Source organism: Henckelia pumila, chromosome 2 (assembly GCF_033568475.1).
Source record: "Henckelia pumila isolate YLH828 chromosome 2, ASM3356847v2, whole genome shotgun sequence".
Lineage (NCBI taxonomy): Eukaryota > Viridiplantae > Streptophyta > Magnoliopsida > Lamiales > Gesneriaceae > Henckelia > Henckelia pumila.
In genome coordinates this window covers 91,422,686-91,444,665 of record NC_133121.1, presented here as the reverse complement: position 1 = coordinate 91,444,665, position 21,980 = coordinate 91,422,686, and the positions used below count along the sequence as shown (strand labels likewise).

The window sequence follows — 21,980 nt, the reverse complement described above, 5'->3', positions numbered from 1 at the left end:
TGTAACATTTTGAACAATATTTTCATCTGGCTTGCAAATCACCGAAGGGAAGCGTCACCTTGTCGAAATGTTTGGTGAAGATATCGGATGTCGGGCGAGGCATCGCTCGAGTTTGTCTTTGAGAGGCCGCTAGATCGTTCATACTTTCTTGACTTGCATGATGACGTGATGGTTATTCAACTTGTTGTCTTTGTTGCGTCTCTTGTCGAATTTCTTGAATTTCATCATCGGAATATTCAAGATCAAAGCCATCGACATTGAATTGAGGATACTCGACCTCGGGTGGTATGCTATTTTTTTCCTTTCCTTTTCCTTTGTCACCCCTACGACTTGATCCCGCTCCGAAAATTTGTAATTGTATAAATATGAAAATAAATCAACAATTGACAATAAACCAATAATCGAAACTTGATATTTTTTATAATTCAAGAAATTAAAAGGAATTGAGAATGGAGAGAAAGAAGAGAGAATTGTGTAAACAAAATGAAAGGAAGTTGAGGGTATTTATAGATAAAAAGTAGGTTTTTTTTAAAATAAAAAAAAAAAGTTTCCGGCAAACCCGACGGGTCGGCCGGGTTTTAACGCCCATGAAATCGTGGCCGTTGAGAGCTCCAACGGCCACTTGCTAGTGGCCGTTGGATCATCTGGGAGCGCCACATGTCCAACCCGCCGGGTTGGAACCGTGGGCGCCACGTGTCTAACCCCCCGGGTTGGACGGTTCCAACCCGGCGGGTCAGACCCGTTCAACTCGACGGATTGCTGGTTTTCCAAAGGAAAAACCGGGACCGGACCGGACATTTGCGTGTCCGATCCCGGTTTCGGGTCCATCCCGTTGACCCGGTTAACCGGCCCGTTGACCACGGGTCGGTTCCGGGTCAAAACCAGCCCTTGGCCAGGTCTAGCCTCAATGTTGATCCCCATTCACGCCTAGTATAACACAAGCTTTGGAGTTGGATAAAATGCAGCAAAATTTGTATGGATGAAAAGATCTTATTTCCATGGAGGAATTTGATTATTAAAAAGTAATAATAAACTCGAATTTTAAATGACAACCTTCTCGAATGTTTTTAAAATTCATCACAAGTACACTTAAATAGATGACTAAGTTGATATGATGTGAATTTTATATTAAATTCATGTAAACATGATTTTAAATTGTTCAATCCAAAACTCCTCCCAGACTTTGGTGGCTAATATACATCACCAGATCAACTTAATTACATCAAACTTCGTTTCTCTTCTCCAAACAGAGCAAAAACTCTGATCCATTCGAACAACAGATCAACTTGGATGAAGCGATTAAATGGACATCAGAACAAAAATTACATGGGCATCAGAACAAAAAGGGCCTATTCAAGAAAATGATTGTTCACAATTGGAGAATTTGCATTGTCTGTGCTTTCGTCTTCTCAACAAGCACCATAAACCGGCAGTATGTCTCAGGTCTCACAAGTTTTACCACTAAAGGCCAAAAAGGGAAAACCGGGCACTAGAAGTACTCCTCAGGAACGTAAAACTTTAGTCCGAGAGCCTGCAAATATCCAAATTCCAGAGAAGTTAATTATAATGTAATCTGTGGTATACTGAGTCGGGCTAATGAAAGGGTTACAGTACACTATGATGACACAGACACGGCGATCCACAAACAAACATAGGTCCCAGCCACACAACAATGTGTAGAGGTTGAGCAACAATGCAACTGCTTGCAGAAGCAACGAGGGATGTTGTGGCTAACGAATTAGCTCCATGGTGGACAGATAAAAAAAAAATTAGCACCATGGTGTAGCTTTGGTTGGTTTCGCAGGACTTGAGTAGAATTTGAAATAAAACCAAGGCAAGCATGGGTAAGAAAGGGGAAAAAGGGATCGATGAAGCATGCAAATTCCCTTGTTTCCTCTAAGTAACCACCAGATCCTGAACTTAGATCTACTTGCAGTATTAGTTCAAGAATCAAGAGAGATGACTACGCTAAAAGAAACAAGTCATGTAACACTGTAGGAACTTTATGAGATGTAAAATAACGAATTTAAGTTAACATCATCTCATAGAACCTGCGCAAATTTTATGTCAGCATCACTGTGATCATCCGGTCTTCCAGCTGCATCACCCACATAAAAGGATCTACACAGTAGAGTAAATAAATCAGGCCACTAACCTAGCATATAAATGTCTCGCATCAATTGTACCAAAGAATGAAACCAAGATAATTGAAAGTAAGATATATAGCTAAACACTATAAGAAGAAAGAGGAGGTAAACAATAACTGATTCATGTCAACTGGGAGGCCAGAATTGAATTCCTTCTCCATAATTTTCCACATCCCAGGTTTTGGCTTGCGAAAAGGATCCTCTGGTACACCATAACTCAACCCACAAGCAATAAAAACCTGAAATGTTACTTTTCTTAAATCAGAACTGCTTAGATATCAGTGTTACCACCGGTCCACAAGCATAAAGCAATCAATAAAGAACATTTATTTCGGGAAAAAGGACAAGGCCAACATACAAAATAAAAGAGAATTCACACTGAGAAGTCGACAGAACATATCGTATATGGAGATCACAAGCACATCTATCATTTGAGAATGCGTATTAAATATCTTCTGAAGGGAAACAGCTAAAAAAATTCTTGACAGGTATTTTGTGGATCGCAAATGTTCCAAAAACTCCACCAAGCAGAACATGTGTCTGTGTGGAGACAGCAAACAAACCTGAATGGGGACCTTCACAAGCTTAATGAAATTCTCAAGTCGTCCAAGTTTGGAATCAACAGCTGCCTGCCTCTTATTCTTCCAGCGCTCTATATTGGACTCGTTGGTAAAAATAACCTATTGAAGGGACCAACTGTTCCGTCAACATTTTAGATTCATTTCAAATTTAGTCAATCCTGCGTAATACTGTATAATTCAAACAGATTCAGAGAGCGTGAAAGAAAAAGGAGCAAACCAGCTTGTAGCCATCATTATACAAATTCTGAAGTTTCTCAGGTATTGAAGGATACATGATGGACCATGCATCGGCACCCACTCTAGATAAAAAGAACGCAATGGAATAATCATTTTAATGCATCAGGTGATTCAGCTCCAGAAAAGCCTTAACCAATCGAATAAGTTCTGATCATATTAGATCAATCACTAAGTGACCATGATATGTAAAAATATTACACCATTTAGCAATGATCTGATACAATTAACTAAATAAAGGCTTCAAGTTAAGCAAACTCTTGCATACTGTTATTTCTTTCTGCCACAAATAGCAGCAAGCATAGAACTACTAATCTTTGCAAGGGAAAAAGACTAACAATCAAATAGAATTTGTTCAAGGACCCTCTAGAATATTTTTCCATTTTGTATCAGATGTTTAGTAGGGGTAGAATCAATTATTCAAGACCTCAGAAGAAGAACATATAACGACAATGAGGCATAGGCTGACACAGTTTACCATACATACTAGAATCATGCAGATCATAAAACAGTTCAAAATATCATAAAGTGCCACCAGTAAAATTATACCTTTTCACAGATGTCTTTGCAAGGCACCCATCAAAATCAAAGGCTGCAATCTTTTGTGAATCATGAAGACCATCGTCCTACAAATAAAAATTCCAAAAAAGCTGATATCCAGAAGTTGTTGGGTTATGTCGCATGAAAATTTTCTAAAGATGATCAGTACTACACACACATAAACAAAAGATATATTAATTAGATTGGTAGAAATATAAGTGAATAAAATTTCCAAAGTCAGAACATTAAAATAATATTTCAATTAGCAGCAACTTAGGGACACAGAGAGTCAAGAAACCAGTAAGTATTTACACTGGACACGGATATTGTATTGAGAAACAATATTGTTACAAAAATGGTAATCCAGTAGTTTATCATCCTTGCTACCTTGTCCCTTTTTGCAATGACAAGAACCACAATTTTAGACATATACATACCCGTTCAAGAAATATGATGGTCTGGAATGCCTTCCATTTAGGCAATAATATAGCATCCTGAAATGAGGGAATGCTTTCAAAAAACTTTGTAAGTGGGGAAATTTTGGTTAAACAAATAATTTATACAATAAAATACCCAAAAGAAATATGCGAGTTAGAGATGGGCACAGGAGAGAGATGCAATAAATGCATCACACAGTACCAAAACTCTCAAAACAGCCACAAATGCAATCTTGCTAGCATGTGATGCTGGAACATAATTTACACGAAAAGTTAGTATCGAAGTTCATACCTTGTACCTGTCTTTGATATCAGAAATGGATATGGACATCTCCAGCTTCTCCCCATCCTCATATCCGAACTACAAGAAATTGTCACTTGACAGAATATAAACAAATGCATTGCCTCCAAATATCCTGGCAAATTTATCAGCTAAAAACAATTCGAAAAAGTTCCACAAAAGTTCAAAACTTGATAGCATGAAGGACTCAGCAACTGATTATAAACATCTTAAAAATAACTCGCCAATTAGGTGAGATATGACCTTAAGGATCACAAAAGCAGTGATACAGGAAGAAAACTGGTGTGGTAAAAATTCGATTTTTTAGGAAGGAGCAATTTTTTAAGCAATTTATTCACTAGAGAACATACAATTGCAAGGGAAAATTTGAACGGCCAGCCATGAGAACACTTGTAAAATCCATGGAAGCTTGGTCAGTCTAAATTTCAGATAGTAGATGACCGTAACTCTAGGATTTAAAGGGTTTAGCTCACACAACACGGCAACACCTTAGAAAATCAATACATCACAGAGCTGATGCATCAAAACATCCCTCAAGGTCTCGCTCTATTCACTAGCTAGCCAACAGGATTCCACTCTCTTATAATATAATCCAGCAACTGAATTCAATAAACAATTGACTATGTACAGATCTTAAATCACCCAAAATTCTGAAAAAGAAAGTGGCTATCAAAATTTATTCATTTCCAGGCAAACTTTCATAGCTCAGCCTTTTACGCTTTGTAACCAGGAGCACATGTCTAATACAGAAAACAGAAATAATATTCTTTTGGGGAAAACTTTTGAGAAATGGTTTTGGGAGATGAAAATGTACATGAATTTTTTTTTAGAGGTATGGTTTTTAGCATGCAGGTGAAATCATGTTTTGTCTGGTAAATATTGTTATTCTGAATTAATATTTGGGTGAATATGTTGAAATTTTAAGATATACTTAATTGGATTAAAATATAACATGATAAAAATAGTAATTCTGGGAAGTGCTGAAAAGTTGAATTACATCCATGGTGTTTAGATCATGACAAAATCTCAGAACTTTTAAAAAACAAAACAAAACAAAAGAAAGAAAGAAAGAAAGAAAGAAATAGCAATTTAATACATCATAATCGTATCATTATTTCGATTCCATGATAGATAAAAGATGCAGTTGTCTACCTTTTGTTTCTTCAAGTTTCCTCGCTCCAACTCCTCCTCGTCCTCTTCCTCTTCCTCTTTGTCTGTGCCACAGACCTAAAACGTGAAAAAAATTACAGTGTCACATATATGAGTCAGAGAGAGAATATGAAAACAGTTTAATTGTATGCCATCTTCAAGGAACTCGTTTAGAAGCTTGCAAAAGGTTGGATTTCTGCTCAAAATGATGATGATAAAGTATGATGGATGGTAAATGCAGTTCTTCTATTCATCAGGAATCAGCAATCTTGAAATGGTGAGCCATGGCGAAATGAGTTTCTTAACATTAAAAAGAAGGGCAGAAAGACTTCTTGTTAAAGTGTTAAGATGTTCTGTTATTATTTAAGTATTGGTTTTCCGTTTAAATAATTCCTATTAAGTAGGATAGTTTGTTTCCATTGACTCATTCAATGTAAACGTTACTTAGTGGGATATTTTTCTGATTATCAGTTATTCTTTGTAAGGCTATTTATAAGCCAAAGTTGTTTATCAATAACAGGGAGTTCCTCCAGTTTGCTTTGAGTTTAATCTTCACAAGAAATTACTCTTAACATTCTGGCATCAGAGACAGGTTTTGGCCCATAAAAACAAAACAGCAGCTTTTGTGCTTTGCAGCAGCAAGAGAAATGGCAACCGAAGGGAACTTTGTGCAACCAGCGATTCCTCGTTTTGATGGTCATTATGATCATTGAAGCATGCTAATGGAGAACTTCTTAAGATCCAAGGAGTATTGGAGTCTTGTAGAAACTGGTTATACTCTGCCAGAAAGTGGAGCAGCTTTGCCTGAGGTGCAACAAAAGAAGCTTGATGAAATGAAGTTGAAAGATTTGAAGGTCAAAAACTATTTGTTTCAAGCTATTGATCGACCCATTCTAGAAACCATCCTCCAAAAGAGCACATCCAAACAGATATGGGATTCTATGAAGAAAAAGTACGAGGGCAATGACAGAGTGAAACGATCTATTCTTCAAGCTCTTCGCAAAGAGTTTGAAACTCTTGAGATGAAATCTGGTGAGAATGTTTCTGATTATTTCTCAAGAGTGATGTCTGTTGTCAACAAGATGAGGGTTCATGGAGAGCAAATGACTGATGTAAATGTAGTTGAAAAGATACTTTGTTCATTGAGTGACAAATTCAACTATATTGTCTGTTCTATTGAATAATCAAAGGATATTGATAGCCTATCTATTGATGAACTACAAAGTTCGTTAATTGTTCATGAGCAGAAGTTTAATAGGCACAAAGGGGAAGAGCATGCGCTGAAGGTAACTTGTGAAGAAAGAACAGGAGGACGAGGACGTGGTCAAGGATCTGGTCAAGGATTTTATCGAGGAAGAGGGCGAGGCAGAGGTCGTCAATCCTACAATAAAGCTGTCGTGGAGTGCTACAAGTGTCACAAGCTTGGGCACTATCAATATGAGTGCCCAAGTTTGGAAAAAAAGGCCAATTACGCTGAACTTGAAGAAGAAGAATTGATGTTGTTAATGTCTCATATTGAAGATTATGAGACCAAAAACAAGGATGTTTGGTTCTTAGATTCGGGTTGTAGCAATCATATGTGCGGAGATGAAGCCCTTTTCTCCAATTTCGATAGCAATTTCAGGCAGACGGTGAAGTTGGGAAACAACTCAAAGATGATTGTAATGGGAAAAGGTAATATAAGAATGAACGTGAATGAATTCAATCATGTTGTCACTGATGTGTACTTTGTGCCAGACTTGAAAAACAATTTATTAAGCATTGGGCAGTTGCAAGAGAAAGGTCTTGCAATCCTCATTCAATCCGACCGGTGCAGAATTTATCATCCAGAGAAGGGCTTGATTATTCAAGCAGAAATGACTGCCAATAGAATGTTTATATTGTCCGCCACAACACAACCAAAGGAACCAGTATGTTTTTACTCAAAGGTACAAGATTTATCACATCTTTGGCACTGCAGATATGGGCATTTAAGTCACAAAGGCTTGATCACTCTTCAACGCAAGGAAATGGTGCACGGACTACCAAAGTTCGAAGCCTCATCAATTGTGTGCCCTGATTGCATGATTGGGAAACAACACAGGGACACAATTCAAAAACGAAGCACTACTTGGAGAGCCTCCCAAAAACTTCAACTCATCCATGCTCACATATGTGGCCCAATCACACCTATCTCAAACAACAAGAAGAGGTATCTAATTACTTTCATTGATGATTTTAGTCGTAAGACATGGATTTACTTCTTGGTTGGAAAATCTGAAACTTTAGCTACATTCAAACTTTTCAAAAGTTGCGTGGAGAAAGAAACAGGTTCTCATATTAAATGCTTACGTACTGACCGTGGGGAGAAGAAAAATCGAACCATCATGAACATGGTTCGAATTATGATTTCGGAAAAAAAGATTCCAAAAACCTTTTGGCCAGAAGCTGCAAATTGGACAGTGCATATTTTAAACCAAAGTCCTACTCTTGCAGTGAAGAAAATGACTCTAGCGGAAGCATGGAGTGGAGTAAAGCCTTCAATTGATCATTTTCGGGTATTTGGATGCATCTCACATGTCCATGTACCTGATGTCAAGAGAACCAAGTTAGACGACAAGAGTTTTACTTGTGTGTTGTTAGGAGTTAGCGAAGAATCTAAAGCTTACAGGCTCTATGATCCAATTGCCAAAAAAATTGTCATTAGCAGAGATGTCATTTTTTAAGAAAACAAGCATTGGAATTGGGATAAGGGCTATGAAGAACAAGTGGTAGCTGTATTGGACTGGGGAGATAATGAGGAACATGTGAATGAAGATGAAGTTGAGAATGAAGATGGCAGTAGTACAGAAGAGGTTGAGAACAACACTTCTTCCAGCTCCTCCAGTGAAGCAAGGTCAACTCATCCTGTAGAAGGCAGAGTTAGAAGGCCACCATCTTGGATGAGAGATTATGAAACAGGTCAAGGTTTGTCCGAAGATGGAATTGAGGCTAATCTAGCCTTGTTTGCTGTGTCTGCAGATCCCTTTTACTTTGACGAAGCTGTAAAAGATGCAAACTGGAGAGCTGCCATGGACTCTGAAATAAATTCCATAGAAAAGAATGATACTTGGGTGCTAACTGATTTACCTGCAGGTGCAAAAAAGATTGGTGTCAAGTGGGTTTACAAAACAAAACTTAATGAACATGGGAAGATAGAAAAGTACAAGGCACGACTTGTGGCTAAAGGCTATGCGCAAGAACATGGAGTTGATTACACAGAGGTTTTTGCACCAGTGGCAAGAATGGACACCGTTAGAATGATCATTGCCCTTGCAGCTCAAAAAGGTTGGCATGTTTACCAATTAGATGTGAAATCAGCCTTCCTCCATGGAGAACTAAATGAAGAGGTGTTTGTTGAGCAACCAAAAGGTTACGAGCAGAAGGACAATTTACATAAAGTATACAAACTGAGAAAAGCTTTATACGAACTTAAACAAGCTCCACGAGCATGGTTTAGTCGTATCGAAGCACATTTTCAGAATGAAGGCTTTGAGAAATGTCACAATGAGCACACTTTGTTCGTCAAAGAAAGAAATGGAGGTAAAATTTTAATTGTTAGCTTGTATGTTGATGATCTCATTTATACTGGAAATGATGTTTCTATGTCACATGAGTTCAAGAATTCTATTATGCGTGAATTCGATATGACTGATTTGGGAAAGATGAGGTATTTTCTTGGAGTTGAAGTGTTGCAAAGTGCTGACGGAATCTATATCAGTCAAAAGAAATATGCTTCAGATGTGTTGAAAAGATTTAGAATGGAGGAGAGCAACTCTGTTCACAATCCAATTGCTCCAGGTTACAAAATCTTCAAAGACAAAAATGGTGTCAAGGTGGATGCAACATTCTTCAAGCAACTGGTAGGAAGTCTCCTGTATTTAACCACAACTCGACCTGACTTGATGTTTGTGGTTAACTTAATTAGTAGATATATGGGACAGCCAACTGAGCTTCACTTACAGGCTGCAAAAAGGGTGCTGAGATATTTGAGGGGCACAACAAATCTTGGGATATTCTACAAGAAGAGAGGGAGTAAAGAATTAATTGCTTTTACCGATAGTGATTATGCAGGTGATTTTGAGGATAGGAAAAGTACATCAGGATATGTATTTATGCTCAGTTCTGGAGCTCTATCTTGGTCCTCAAAAAAGCAACCTATCGTCTCACTCTCCACAACTGAAGCCGAGTTCATAGCTGCAGCATCTTGTGCGTGTCAAGCCGCCTGGATGAGGAGGATCTTGGAAAAGCTAAGTCACAAACAAAGTAATTGTACTACTGTGTTTTGTGACAATAGCTCAACAATTAAACTATCAAAGAATCCAGTAATGCATGGACGCAGCAAACACATAGATGTACGCTTTCATTTTCTGCGTGACCTTACAAGAGAAGGAGTTGTGGAGCTGGTTCATTGTGGCACATAGATCAAATTGCAGATGTGATGACTAAGCCTATCAAGTTGGAATTATTCTGAAGCTGAGAGAAATGTTGGGTGTCCGTGAAGTTCTTGATGTAAACTAATTGATATTAGCAATTAGTTTAAGGGAGGATGTTAAAGTGTTAAGATGTTCTGTTATTATTTAAGTATTGGTTTTCCGTTTCAATAATTCCTATTAAGTAGGATAGTTTGTTTTCATTGACTCATTAAATGTAAACGTTACTTAGTGGGCTATTTTTCTGATTATCAGTTATTCTTTGTAAGGCTATTTATAAGCCAAAGTTGTTTATCAATAACAGGGAGTTCCTCCAGTTTGCTTTGAGTTTAATCTTCACAAGAAATTACTCTTAACACTTCTAACAATAAAGGGATGAAGCCTGAGGGTCCATAAAATGATGGAAAATTCAAAATCGAAGTTGCAAGTGACTGATAGCTATTCTCAATTCCAAGTACGAGATAGGATTGGCGTGGTCTCAACTGGGTCCAAAGTCCAAAAAGCGAAGAAAATAAAATTATCTTTAGCTTCAGTACTAAATCAAACATCCAACATATTAGAAATTTATCAGTTACATTTCTCTTCCTGAAGAAGTCTAAACTACAGGCAATTCTCCGTGGCAGCATTACCTTATTTGACGCTTGAGTCACTTCATTCGCTAATTTCTTCAAAAAGTCCCGATCACTGCTCTGCAATTGCACACGATCGGACAATATATAAATAGAATTACGGTTGCTTTTCAAAAGTTAAATATCACTACAAACTCACTTCTTCCCAAAATTTTCGAAAAACCCCTCCACAAAATCACACTATGGCCTATGGGTCAATCAATATAGCCAACAAAATCTTTTTACATTCACAAGATATTTGCAGCTGAAACAGGGAATAAATAAGCCAAAAATAACCAGAAAATTACATCACATGTTCACCTTCAGGGATGAGAAACCAGAGATAGACTCAGCTGGTGAAATAGAAGTAGACCCACTAGAAGGAAAGCAATTCAAGTGATGCCATTTGGTCGTGTCAAACCCCCGGGGGTCTTTGCTCACCAAACCCAACCTTGGAACGCCGGAAGCAATAGATTTTGCGCATTTTTTACACAAAGATCGGCCCGACTTTGCGTATTCAACCACCACTTTTGCTGCAGCTGGAGACGACGACATTGCTGCAACACTATGAAAAGGAGCAAATGAAGGCAATTTGGCGCTTTAGGGCTCGAGATTGAGGTTAAAGACTAGTTTGATGCAGGAAAAATTGATTTGGGGATACGTTCGCGATTTTGGGACAGCCTCGTTCTTTTCGCGCGAACGGCCATGGAAATTATCTTTTGACGGGATTTAGGTAAAATTAGACTGACACTGCGCTATACTATAATGAATGTTACGTGATTATATTTATATATTTTCGATATTATAAAACTATCATATATTTTAATTGAAACAATTCTTCACGGATGCCTTTGGAGAAGTGGACTTTTTGGAATTTTATTCGTCCATGTTATAATATATGATCTTTCCAAATGTGTCTCTAGATGAATTGAGATTGTTCAATGTGTTATTGTAGATAGTATGGAAAAAAATTTGTTATAGAAAACAATATATCTTGTTAGTCGGATATGAAAGGAGGAACAAATATATTAGAAATAATATATTTAATTTCAACAATCAAATAAAATTATATATTTAACTACATAAATATAAAATAATCAGAAGAACAAGAAATGTGGTAGGCTTCAGTGAATTAAACAAGTAGGTGACTGAGGCCTGTGAAGAACACGATTTCCTTACAACATATTTGTCTCCTCACCGACGGTGTTTTGAGGATCGTTATAGACGTCTGTCTTCCAGAATACAACGGTAGTACCAGTAACAAATAAACACAAACTTGCTACTCCCGCGAACAGAAAATATACCTGATCGTAATCACCTTTTGACACAAAATAAAAGAAACAATATACTGAAATTTAGAACCTTTGTTTTTTTTTCTATGTCTTTTCTTTAACATCAAAATGGGTATAAATAGACATGTGGTCATTCATGTCTACGTTTCATCCCATTTACACGATTTCAAAAGTTGAACAAATGAATGCATCAAAAGAATGCATTTAGGTTAATTCATGAAGCAAGTTACATGAATCAACTTCATTAATATGTGTATCAATTTTAATTCAAAACGTAAGACTCTTCCAACATTACGTTTCTTCCAACAATCCCCCACATGAATTAAAATTAATCAAGAAAAAAAAACTAGGTGATAACGTTCAACAATTGAATCTTGCATAGGATAGGTAGGTGTTATCCTTTGAACCTTCACTTATGAAAGTATATTACTTTACTGGTTTATCAGTAGACACGATGTCCTTGAACTGTTCTTCTATTTTTGTAAACTTCAATATACTTCACACAAGATTCTTCTTGATACACTTTTGTTCTCATGATTGTGTTCGTTTTGGCCATGAACAGATGTCTGGTTCTGTGAGAGTGTCTAGAATTGAGCCGTGCAATTCCTTCGAAGCGGCCCCACTTCTCTCTCACATAGGTGATTCTTTGTAAGAACAATTTGCATTGTTTTTGCTTATTTTCTGTCGCATAAGAATCATTCAAAGCCGTATGCTTATCCTCTATTTTCACTGTTTCACCATAGGAATGGACAAGGGATAACCCCCACAGTGATTCACTAAGTCAGTGCAAGTAAGTTGTCCCATTGAACCTAGTTCTTGGGATCTCCAGTCAGCATAGGTTTGGTTTTCCTTTGCACCAACTTATTCAATAGGCTTAAGTCTTATTCCCCTCAATGATTTTGCAACTAGCTCTCTATTTAACCCTTTGGTTAGCGGATCTGCTAGATTATCCTTTGACTTCACATAACCAATAGAGATAACTCCAGTTGAGAGTCGTTGTCTAATAGTATTGTGTCTACGACGTATATGTCTCGACTTACCATTATACATATTACTATTTGCTTTTTCAATCGTAGATTGGCTATTACAATGAATACAAATAGCTGACACAGGTTTCGGCCATCTTGGAATATCTTCTAAAAATAAACGCAACCACTCAGCCTCTTCACCACATTTGTCAAGGGCTATAAATTCAGATTTCTTGGTGGATCTTGCTATTGCTGTCTGCTTAGAAGATTTTCATGCAATAGCTGCACCTCATAGTGTGAATATATATCCACTAGTAGATTTTGAGTCTTTCATATTAGATATCCAGTTCGCATTATATATCCTTCAATAACAACAGGATATCTGATATAGTGCAGTTCATAATTACGAGTATACCTTAAATACCTTAGCAATCTCATAATTGCTTTCCAGTGTTCAGCTCCTCGATTACTCGTGAATCTACTCAATTTGCTTACTGCATATGCTATGTCTGGTCTTATACAACTCATTAAGTACATTAGACTTCCAATGATTCGAGAGTATTCTAATTGAGATATACTCTCATTTCGATTCTTCGATAGATGTTGACTCATATCTATCGAAGTTTTAGCCCATGCAGAATCATCCTTGTTGAATTTTTCAAGAATTTTGTCAACATAATGTGTCTGGCTCAGAAGAAGCGCTTCTGATATTCTTTGGATCTTAATTCCAAGAATTACATCAGCTAAGCACATGTCTTTCATGTCAAATCTTAAGTTCAACTTCTTAGCGGATTTGACCATCTTATCATTTCTCCCAATGATAAGCATGTCGTTTACGTAAAGACATAAAATAACATAGCCTTTCTCAGTTTCTTTAACGTATATGCATTTGTCACACTCATTGACTTTGAATCCACTTTCTATCATGGTTTTATCAAACTTTTCGTGCCATTGTTTTGGTGCTTGCTTTAAGCCATACACAGACTTCACCAATTTACAGACTTTGTTTTCCTGCCCAGATGCAGAAAATCCTTCAGGTTGTTCTATGTAAATTTTCTCTTATAAATCCCCATTTAGAAAAGCTATTTTTACATCCATTTGGTGTACTTCAAGATTCCGCAAAGCGGCAATTGCAAGTATCACGCGAATTGAAGTTATTCTCGTTACTGGAGAATAAGTGTCAAAGTAGTCAAGCCCTTCTTTTTGACAATATCCTTTAATTACCAATCGAGCTTTGTACTTATCTATCGTACCATCTGATTTCATTTTTTTCTTGAAAATCCATTTATAACCTAGTGGTTTGCTTCCCGGTGAAAGATCCACTAATTCCCATGTATGATTTTGCAAAATAGATTCAATTTCAGAATTAATTGCTTCTTTTCATTGAGGTCCTTCAGATGAATTCACAGCTTCTTTAAAGCTTTGAGGTTCACTTTCTAAAATGAAAGTAATAAAATCCGGACCAAAGGATTTTTCTACCCTAGCTCTTTTACTACGTCTGGGTTCAACCTCATTGTCAACATCATTTTCTTGTTCCAGCTTCTCATATGATCTTTTAGAAAAACTTGATTCTTCTTTATACTTGCATGGGAACACATGTTCAAAGAACGAGGCATTCCTCGATTCCATTATCGTATTCTTGTGGATATCAGGTATTTGAGATTCATTCACAAGAAAACTATAAGCACTGCTATTTTGTGCATATCCAATGAAAATGCAATCAACAGTTTTTGGTCCTATTTTTACCCTCTTTGGAGTAGGTACTGCTACTTTGGCAAGACACCCTCACACTCGCAAGTATTGGTAAGACGGTGTTCTTCCTTTCCATAACTCATATGAACTTTTATCTAGCTTATTTCGAGGCACCTTATTTAAAAGGTAATTTGCTATTAAAACAACTTCACCCCACATGTTTTGTAGTAAACCAGAACTCAACAACAATGCATTCATAATTTCTTTCAAAGAACGATTCTTTCTTTCTGCAATGCCATTTTGTTGAGGAGAATAAGGTGCAGTTCTTTCATGCCTGATTCCATGTTGAGCACAAAACTCAGCAAAATGTGATTCATATTCACCTCCACGATCACTTTTTAGCACCTTAATTTTCTTGTTGAGTTGATTTTCAACTTTGTTTTTATAGATGACAAATTTATCTATGGCTTCATCCTTACTTTTGAGAAGATACACGTAACAAAATCTTGTGTTATCGTCAACAAAAGTAATAAAATATTTATTTCCACCACATGTTTGCACTGATTTTAAATCACACACATCAATGTGAATTAAATCAAGAGGTTCACTATTTCTTTCAATAGTTTGAAAAGATGATCTCGTTAGTTTTGCCTCAACACAAGTCCGACATTTGTATTTTTTTTATCAATTTGAAACGCAGGAATATTTTTCAAGTTAATTAATCAACGAAAAGTATCATAATTAACATGTCCTAGTCTACCATTCCATAAATTGGAAGACTCTAGAAAGTAAGCGGAAGAATTAACTTTATTAATTTTAGGCTTAATAGCCAATACATTGAGCTTAAAAAGCCCATCACTACATATCCCTTTCCAACAAACGTTCCATTTTTAGACAAAACAACTTTATCTGACTCAAAAACAATACGAAATCCATGCTTATTCAAAAGCGAACTAGAAACTAAATTCTTTCAAATTTCTGGAACATACAACACGTTATTAAGAGTCAATTCTTTACCAGAAGTCATTTTCAAGATCACTTTTCCCCGACCTTTGATATTAGAGGTAGCTAAATTCCCCATGAACAGTTTTTTTCCGTTCTCAGATTCCTCAAAAGTCGCAAACATCTCCTTATCGGAGCACACGTGGCGAGTGGCACCAGTATCAATCCACCACTCCCGTGGGTTGGAACCCACCAAGTTCACTTCAGAAATAACAACACATAGATTTATATTAGAGACCTCTTTTGATATGGATTCCACCATATTTGTCTCTCGATTTTTCTTAGGTTTCTTGTATTCTGAAGCTTTGTGACCTGGACCACCACAATTGTAACATTTTCCAGAGAACTTTCTCTTGAAATTATCTTTCTTAGATCCTAACTTGGAACCTCTTTCAAATGGTCCAGTATTTTTCTTGGCCTTCGAGCTCTGACCATGTTCGACCACATTTTCTTTAGCCACATCAAGATTAAAAAATCTTTTCTCAGAACCCTTGTTGTTGTTACGCCTTAAACGCATATAAATCTCGATTGTGAGATTAATGTTTTTAATGTATTAACAAGGCCCTTTTGTTTATGTTTTGATGATTAAAAAATCTAGGTTAAAATGTTACTAATGTTTACAATGAGCTTATTACAGAGTTAAAATTTTCAAGGCTCAATTTCGTACAAGTTTATTCAAGATCAGAAACAAATTTCAAAGACTTATACTACTACGAGTTCGGAAGTTCCGATTGGAGTTCGAAACCTCCGATCTGGAACAGAATGATCTTCGGAAGCTAAGGGACGATCGGACGTTCCGATCATGGTTCGGAAGCTCCAATCTATTTTCAAGGAATTTTATATTGTTCGGAAACAGAACGGAAGCTACGAAGTGACGAGATCGGAAGCACCGATCATAGATCGAAAGTTCCGATCTACTACGGTGGCCTGATAATCTTGTCCGAAAGACTTTTTGCCCGACAACATATTTAATGCGCCGATCGGAAGCTCCGAAGTAAGATCGGAAGTTCCGATCCTGTACAAACCGCGTGACTCAGAATTCAAATTTCGGAAGCTCCGATGCTGGGAACGGAAGTTCCGATCGATGCCGAATTTTCAACTATAAATAGAGGCATTCCGAGACCATTTCTAGTATCCCAACATCTTCAAGTCTCTCAATCCTCTTAAGCATTATTTGAGCCATTTGTTGAGCAATTTGTAGCCCCTTTGAGCTTTCAAAATATATTCATATATCGAGTTGTATCCGGGGTTGTGAAAATCGTTGGTGTAAACACTTGAGTGTGAAACCAAGTGTTGTGTGATTGTTGAGGCTATCCTTGGAGCCCTTAAGGCCAAGTGTTGAGTTGTATCGGCGCGGTGATCGTGTCAAGTTGTAAGGCTATCCTTGGAGCCATCAAAGCCAAGTTGTTCGAAGTGCTAGTGGATCCTTGGTTAATCGATCTTAACCAAGAAGGGGAGACATAGACGATTTATCGTCGAACTTCCATAAACATCTCTTATCCCTTTTACTGCTTTATTTACATTACGCATTTATTTACTGCACTTATTATTAATTGCTTTAAGTCTTCCGCTTGCATATTTGCATAATCGCTTTAAATTGCTAAAGTTGACAATAAAACCTAAATCCCCCCCATTAGGTTCTAACAAGTGGTATCAGAGCCACCTTTTTCAAAATATTTTCAAAAAGGTTCTTATGGCAAATCTAGCGAGCGACTATGCTCAAGGGCAATCAACAAATCGTCCTCCTCTTTTCAATGGCATAAACTACGGATATTGGAAAAAACCAAATGTCCCTATATATCCAATCCATAGACTATGACCTTTGGAAGGTTACTGTGAAAGGTCCCTACATACCTACTAAAGAGGTTGAGGGTGTCAAAATTCCTAAGGGAATGGACGACTTTTCTAAGGAGGATATGAAACTTATATCTCAAAATGCTAAAGCCATGAATATTCTTCATTGTTCCTTAGATATGAACGAGTACAACCGGATCTCAATGTGCTCATCCGCTAAAGAGATATGGGACAAGTTGGAGATATGCCATGAAGGGACTAATCAAGTCAAAGAAACAAAGATCGATCTACTCCAACTCAAATACGAAACATTCGAGATGGAATCAAATGAAGATGTAGATACTATGTTCCGAAGGCTTACTCAAATGATCAATGAGCTAGCCCAACTCGGGGAACAATATCCAACCAAACAAGTGTGGAGGAGAGCTCTACGCGCCTTACCCAAGGAGTGGGATGCCAAGAGGACGTCTATCATAGAATCCAACAAAGGCGACACCGCTTCCTATGACCTTGATCAACTTCATGGGACTCTAAAAACCCATGAGTTGGAACTGTCAACAAGGAAGGAAATAAAGAAAGAAGATATCAAGGCAAAGGGGATTGCTCTATCTAGCCAATCCAAAGAAGATGAAGATGATGATATGACACTCTTTGCAAGAAAATTCAAAAGATTTATGCGAGGAAACAACTTCAAAAAGAAGACGGACAAAGAAGTTACCTGCTACAACTGTCAACAACAAAGCCACTATGCAAATGAGTGTCCTCTCAAGAAGAAAGTTGACAAGGGAAAGAAGAAAGCACTCATAGCCACTTGGAGTGATAGCGACGATGACGAGGAGGAAGCAAACATCTGCCTCATGGCTAAAAATGATGACATCGTCTCCGACGATGATGACGAGGTACCTTCCTATGACGAACTACTACATGCATATAAACAAATGTTTGATATGGCTAAGTCACTTAGAAAGGAAAATAAAAACCTTAAAAATGAATTAGAAATTAAGGGGCATGAAAGCGTAAGATTAAAGGATGACATAGCCCACTTAGAAAAATCTTTTAATAAGTTCAATGTCAGTAGTAACAAATTGAATAATCTACTTAGCATGCAGAAATGTAGTTTTGATAAGGGTGAAATAGGGTACGGTAAGAAATCAATAGACTTTACTAGTCTAATTGCTAAAGCAAAAATGAGATCACCCCCTACATGCTCTTATTGTTGTAAAATTGGTCATGCTAGATATAAATGTAGATCCTTGAGATTTCAATATGATCAAAAGAGTTATATGAAATGGAGGCCTAAGAGTACTTAACAACTCATCAGTTGGCATTATGAGATCATGATCTAAGGGAGTTCATCATAGACCGGTTTAAACTGCCTTGACTTGCGATTGGTCTCCCTGATGAACGCTGCTCTGTCCAAGAAAATAGGTTTTTAAAGAGGCCATAGCCCTACCTACTACTGGGAGCACTCTTAGAAAGTGGAGATGATGTTGCTATGAGAGACTGAACTCTTAAAAGTCTATTTTGTATCTCTCTTTTCTAACAGTGTGGACCCAAAAGAACTAAAGGGTACCAAAACCAATTTTTGCAGGAAAATAGGAAAATTGTTCTCCCTAGCATATGGTATCTAGACAGTGGATGTTCTAGACATATGACGGGAAACAAAAAGCTACTCCAATCCATCAAACCAAAGGAGAAGAGATCTGTCACCTTTGGAGACAACAACAAAGGAGTTATCGAAGGAATCGGCTCAATAGGTATTTCTAAATCCTGCTTGATTGATGATGTACTCCTAGTGAAAGGGCTTAAACATAATCTACTAAGCATAAGTCAATTGTGCGATAGAGGTTATGAAGTCAAATTCACTCCCCAACACTGCACTATATCACTCGTGACTGACAAATCCATAAATTTCAAAGGATATAGAAGTGAAAATGTATACAATGTTTCTTTAAACAATTTATCTTTATCAAATATTAAAAGCCTTGTATCCTTGAATGTTGATGACAACATTCTTTGGCATGGACGACTAGGTCATGTTGGTCCTAGTACCATAGAAAAACTTTTTAAACTTGATTTAGTTGTTGGTATGCCAAAACTCAATTTGAAATTAGATTCTGTTTGTGATGCGTGTCAACTTGGCAAACATACAAGAGAATCTTTTAAAAGCAAAAATTTTATATCTACTTATATGCCCCTTGAACTTCTTCACCTAGATCTATGTGGTCCCTCGAGGAACGTTAGCCTAGGAGGGAAGCTTTATGCATTTGTCATTGTAGATGATTTCTCACGTTACACGTGGACATTGTTTTTAGCCCACAAAAATGATGCCTTTGATTATTTTAAAACTTTTGTCAAACGAGTTGAGAATGAGAAAAATCTTTCTATAAAACAGATCCGTAGTGACCACGGAACTGAATTTCAAAATGAGAATTTTTCAAAATTTTGTGAAGAGAAAGGCATCGGTCACAATTTTTCTTGTCCTAGGACTCCTCAACAAAACGGGGTCGTTGAGAGGAAAAATAGGACACTTGTGGAGATTGCGAGGACCATGATATGTGAGCATTCTCTGCCAAAATATTTTTGGGCTGAAGCAATGAACACTGCTTGTTACATCATTAATCGTGTATCAATAAGGTCAATTCTCAAGAAAACTCCATATGAATTAGGGAGAGGGAGAAATCCTAACATTTCATATTTTCGAGCTTTTGGTTCCAAATGCTATATTCATAATAACGGTAAGGACAACCTTGGCAAATTTGATGCCAAATCCGACAAAGGTATTTTTCTCGGATATTCTACCACAAGTAAGGCTTTTCGAGTATTTAATAAACGCACTTTACTTGTTGAAGAATCCATGCATGTTATCTTTGATGAAACTATAGTTTCTCGTACTACTAACGATGATGTAGAATTACTCGAAGAAGAGATGGCTTCATCAAGTCTAAATGATTTAGATGTTTCTGTTGAGGAAACACCACTTCCAAAGGATTGGACGCTTCACAAAGATCATCCTATAGATCTTATCATTGGAAGTCCTTCGAAGGGAGTAACCACTCGTTCTTCTCTTAATAATATTTGCAATCATCTTGCTTTTGTTTCACATGTTGAACCTAAGTGCATTGATGATGCTTTATTAGATGATTCTTGGATTATTGCTATGCAAGATGAATTGAATGAGTTTAAACGTAATAATGTTTGGAATCTTGTTCCTAGGCCGCATGATAGATCTATTATTGGAACTAAATGGGTGTTTAGGAATAAACTTGATGAGCATGGCACTATCACTAGAAATAAAGCTAGGCTAGTAGCTAAAGGATATAGTCAAGAAGAAGACATTGATTATGATGAGACATATGCGCCTGTTGCTAGACTAGAATCCATTCGCATGCTACTTGCTTTTGCTTGCTCTAAAAATTTTAAGTTATTTCAAATGGATGTCAAGAGTGCATTTCTTAATGGTGAATTGAAAGAGGAGGTTTACATTGAACAACCTGATGGCTTTGTTGATGCTTTACTGCCTGATCATGTGTATAGATTAAACAAAGCTTTGTATGGATTGAAACAAGCTCCTAGAGCTTGGTATGATAAACTGTCTACTTTCTTGCTTTCAAATGGTTTTTCAAGAGGAAAGATCGACATTACTTTATTCACCAAGAATGTCAAAAATGATCTTTTGATTGTGCAAATTTATGTTGATGACATAATATTTGGTTCTACTAACGAAACTCTTTGTCAAGATTTCTCCAAGCTTATGCAGGAACACTTTGAGATGAGCATGATGGGAGAACTTAACTATTTCCTCGGTTTGCAAATCAAACAGTGCAAGGATGGGTTCTTTGTGAACCAAAGCAAATACATCAAGGAGATTCTAAAGAAGTTTGGGATGGAGAACACAAAATCATCATCCACACCGATGAGCACAGTAATCAAACTCGACAAGGATGAAAATGGTAAAACTGTAGATTAATCTTCCTTTCGTAGTATGATTGGCTCCTTACTTTATGCTACTGCTAGTAGACCGGACATTATGTTTAGTGTTTGCTTGTGTGCACGATTTCAATCATGTCCAAAGGAATCACATTTGTTCGCCTTAAAACGCATTTTCAAATATCTTTCAAATACTCCAAATCTCGGCTTGTGGTATTCGAAAAATTCTTTCTTTAATTTAAAAGCATACTGTGATGCCGACTTTGGTGGATATAAGGTGGACAGGAAAAGCACTAGTGGAACCTGTTTCTTTTTAGGAAAATGTTTAGTTTCTTGGTTTTCCAAAAAGCAAAACTGTGTTGCGTTGTCAACGACCGAAGCCGAATATATGGCTGCCGGTAGTTGTTGTGCGCAAATTCTTTGGATGAAGCATCAATTGCTCGACTATGGCGTCTCTTTTTCAAAAATCCCTATTTTCTGTGACAACACTAGCGCCATTTGTCTTACAAAGAATCCGATTCAACATTCGCGCACCAAACATATTGACATTCGTCATCATTTTATTCGTGACCACATCGAACGAAATGAAGTTGAACTTCAATATGTTGACACGTCAAATCAAATTGCCGATATTTTTACAAAACCACTAGATGAAAATACTTTTATTCGTTTGCGTGGTGAACTTGGCATGATTGAGTTGTAATCGCTTGTAGACATAAGTTAAAATTAATGTCATATTAAGGGAGAGCTTAATATTAAAAAAAATCGAGCAAATTAATGTTGGAGAATACAAATTAATTGTATTTTTCAATACTATAAAGCTCACATTTTTATATGATTTATCTGTTTAAGAA

General features: G+C 37.0%; 2 protein-coding genes across 2 annotated transcripts; both read right to left on the bottom strand.

Annotated features, from left to right (window-relative positions):
- Window positions 1-1,122: 1,122 nt before the first annotated feature.
- On the bottom strand, window positions 1,123-11,187 carry LOC140881571 (polynucleotide 3'-phosphatase ZDP). Its single transcript, XM_073286989.1, has 11 exons — window positions 10,770-11,187; window positions 10,470-10,529; window positions 5,393-5,467; window positions 4,232-4,300; window positions 3,940-3,996; window positions 3,512-3,588; window positions 2,946-3,027; window positions 2,711-2,827; window positions 2,265-2,386; window positions 2,052-2,121; window positions 1,123-1,531 (listed from the first exon to the last, which is right to left on the bottom strand). The coding sequence occupies exons 1-11, from the start codon at window positions 11,001-11,003 to the stop codon at window positions 1,490-1,492; spliced, it is 1,005 nt and encodes a 334-aa protein (XP_073143090.1). The 5' UTR covers window positions 11,004-11,187; the 3' UTR covers window positions 1,123-1,489.
- Window positions 11,188-12,601: 1,414 nt separating this feature from the next.
- LOC140877910 (uncharacterized) lies at window positions 12,602-15,919 on the bottom strand. Its single transcript, XM_073281513.1, has 6 exons — window positions 15,418-15,919; window positions 15,237-15,309; window positions 14,498-14,734; window positions 14,218-14,395; window positions 13,204-13,719; window positions 12,602-12,964 (listed from the first exon to the last, which is right to left on the bottom strand). Exons 1-6 carry the CDS (start codon window positions 15,917-15,919, stop codon window positions 12,602-12,604), a joined length of 1,869 nt encoding a protein of 622 aa, XP_073137614.1.
- Window positions 15,920-21,980: the final 6,061 nt, after the last annotated feature.

Coding starts and splice junctions, on each gene's coding strand:
- LOC140881571 (XM_073286989.1), bottom strand. CDS start 11,003: ATGTCGTCGTCTCCAGCTGCAGCAAAAGTGGTGGTTGAATACGCAAAG. Junction 5,468..10,469: donor TGACTCAAGCGTCAAATAAG/GTAATGCTGCCA, acceptor TTCACGTTTTAG/GTCTGTGGCACAGACAAAGA. Junction 2,387..2,710: donor TTGTGAAGGTCCCCATTCAG/GTTTGTTTGCTG, acceptor GTAACATTTCAG/GTTTTTATTGCTTGTGGGTT.
- LOC140877910 (XM_073281513.1), bottom strand. CDS start 15,919: ATGCGTTTAAGGCGTAACAACAACAAGGGTTCTGAGAAAAGATTTTTT. Junction 14,396..14,497: donor TCTTACCAATACTTGCGAGT/GTGAGGGTGTCT, acceptor ACAAAATAGCAG/TGCTTATAGTTTTCTTGTGA. Junction 12,965..13,203: donor GACCAGACATAGCATATGCA/GTAAGCAAATTG, acceptor TCTTCTAAGCAG/ACAGCAATAGCAAGATCCAC.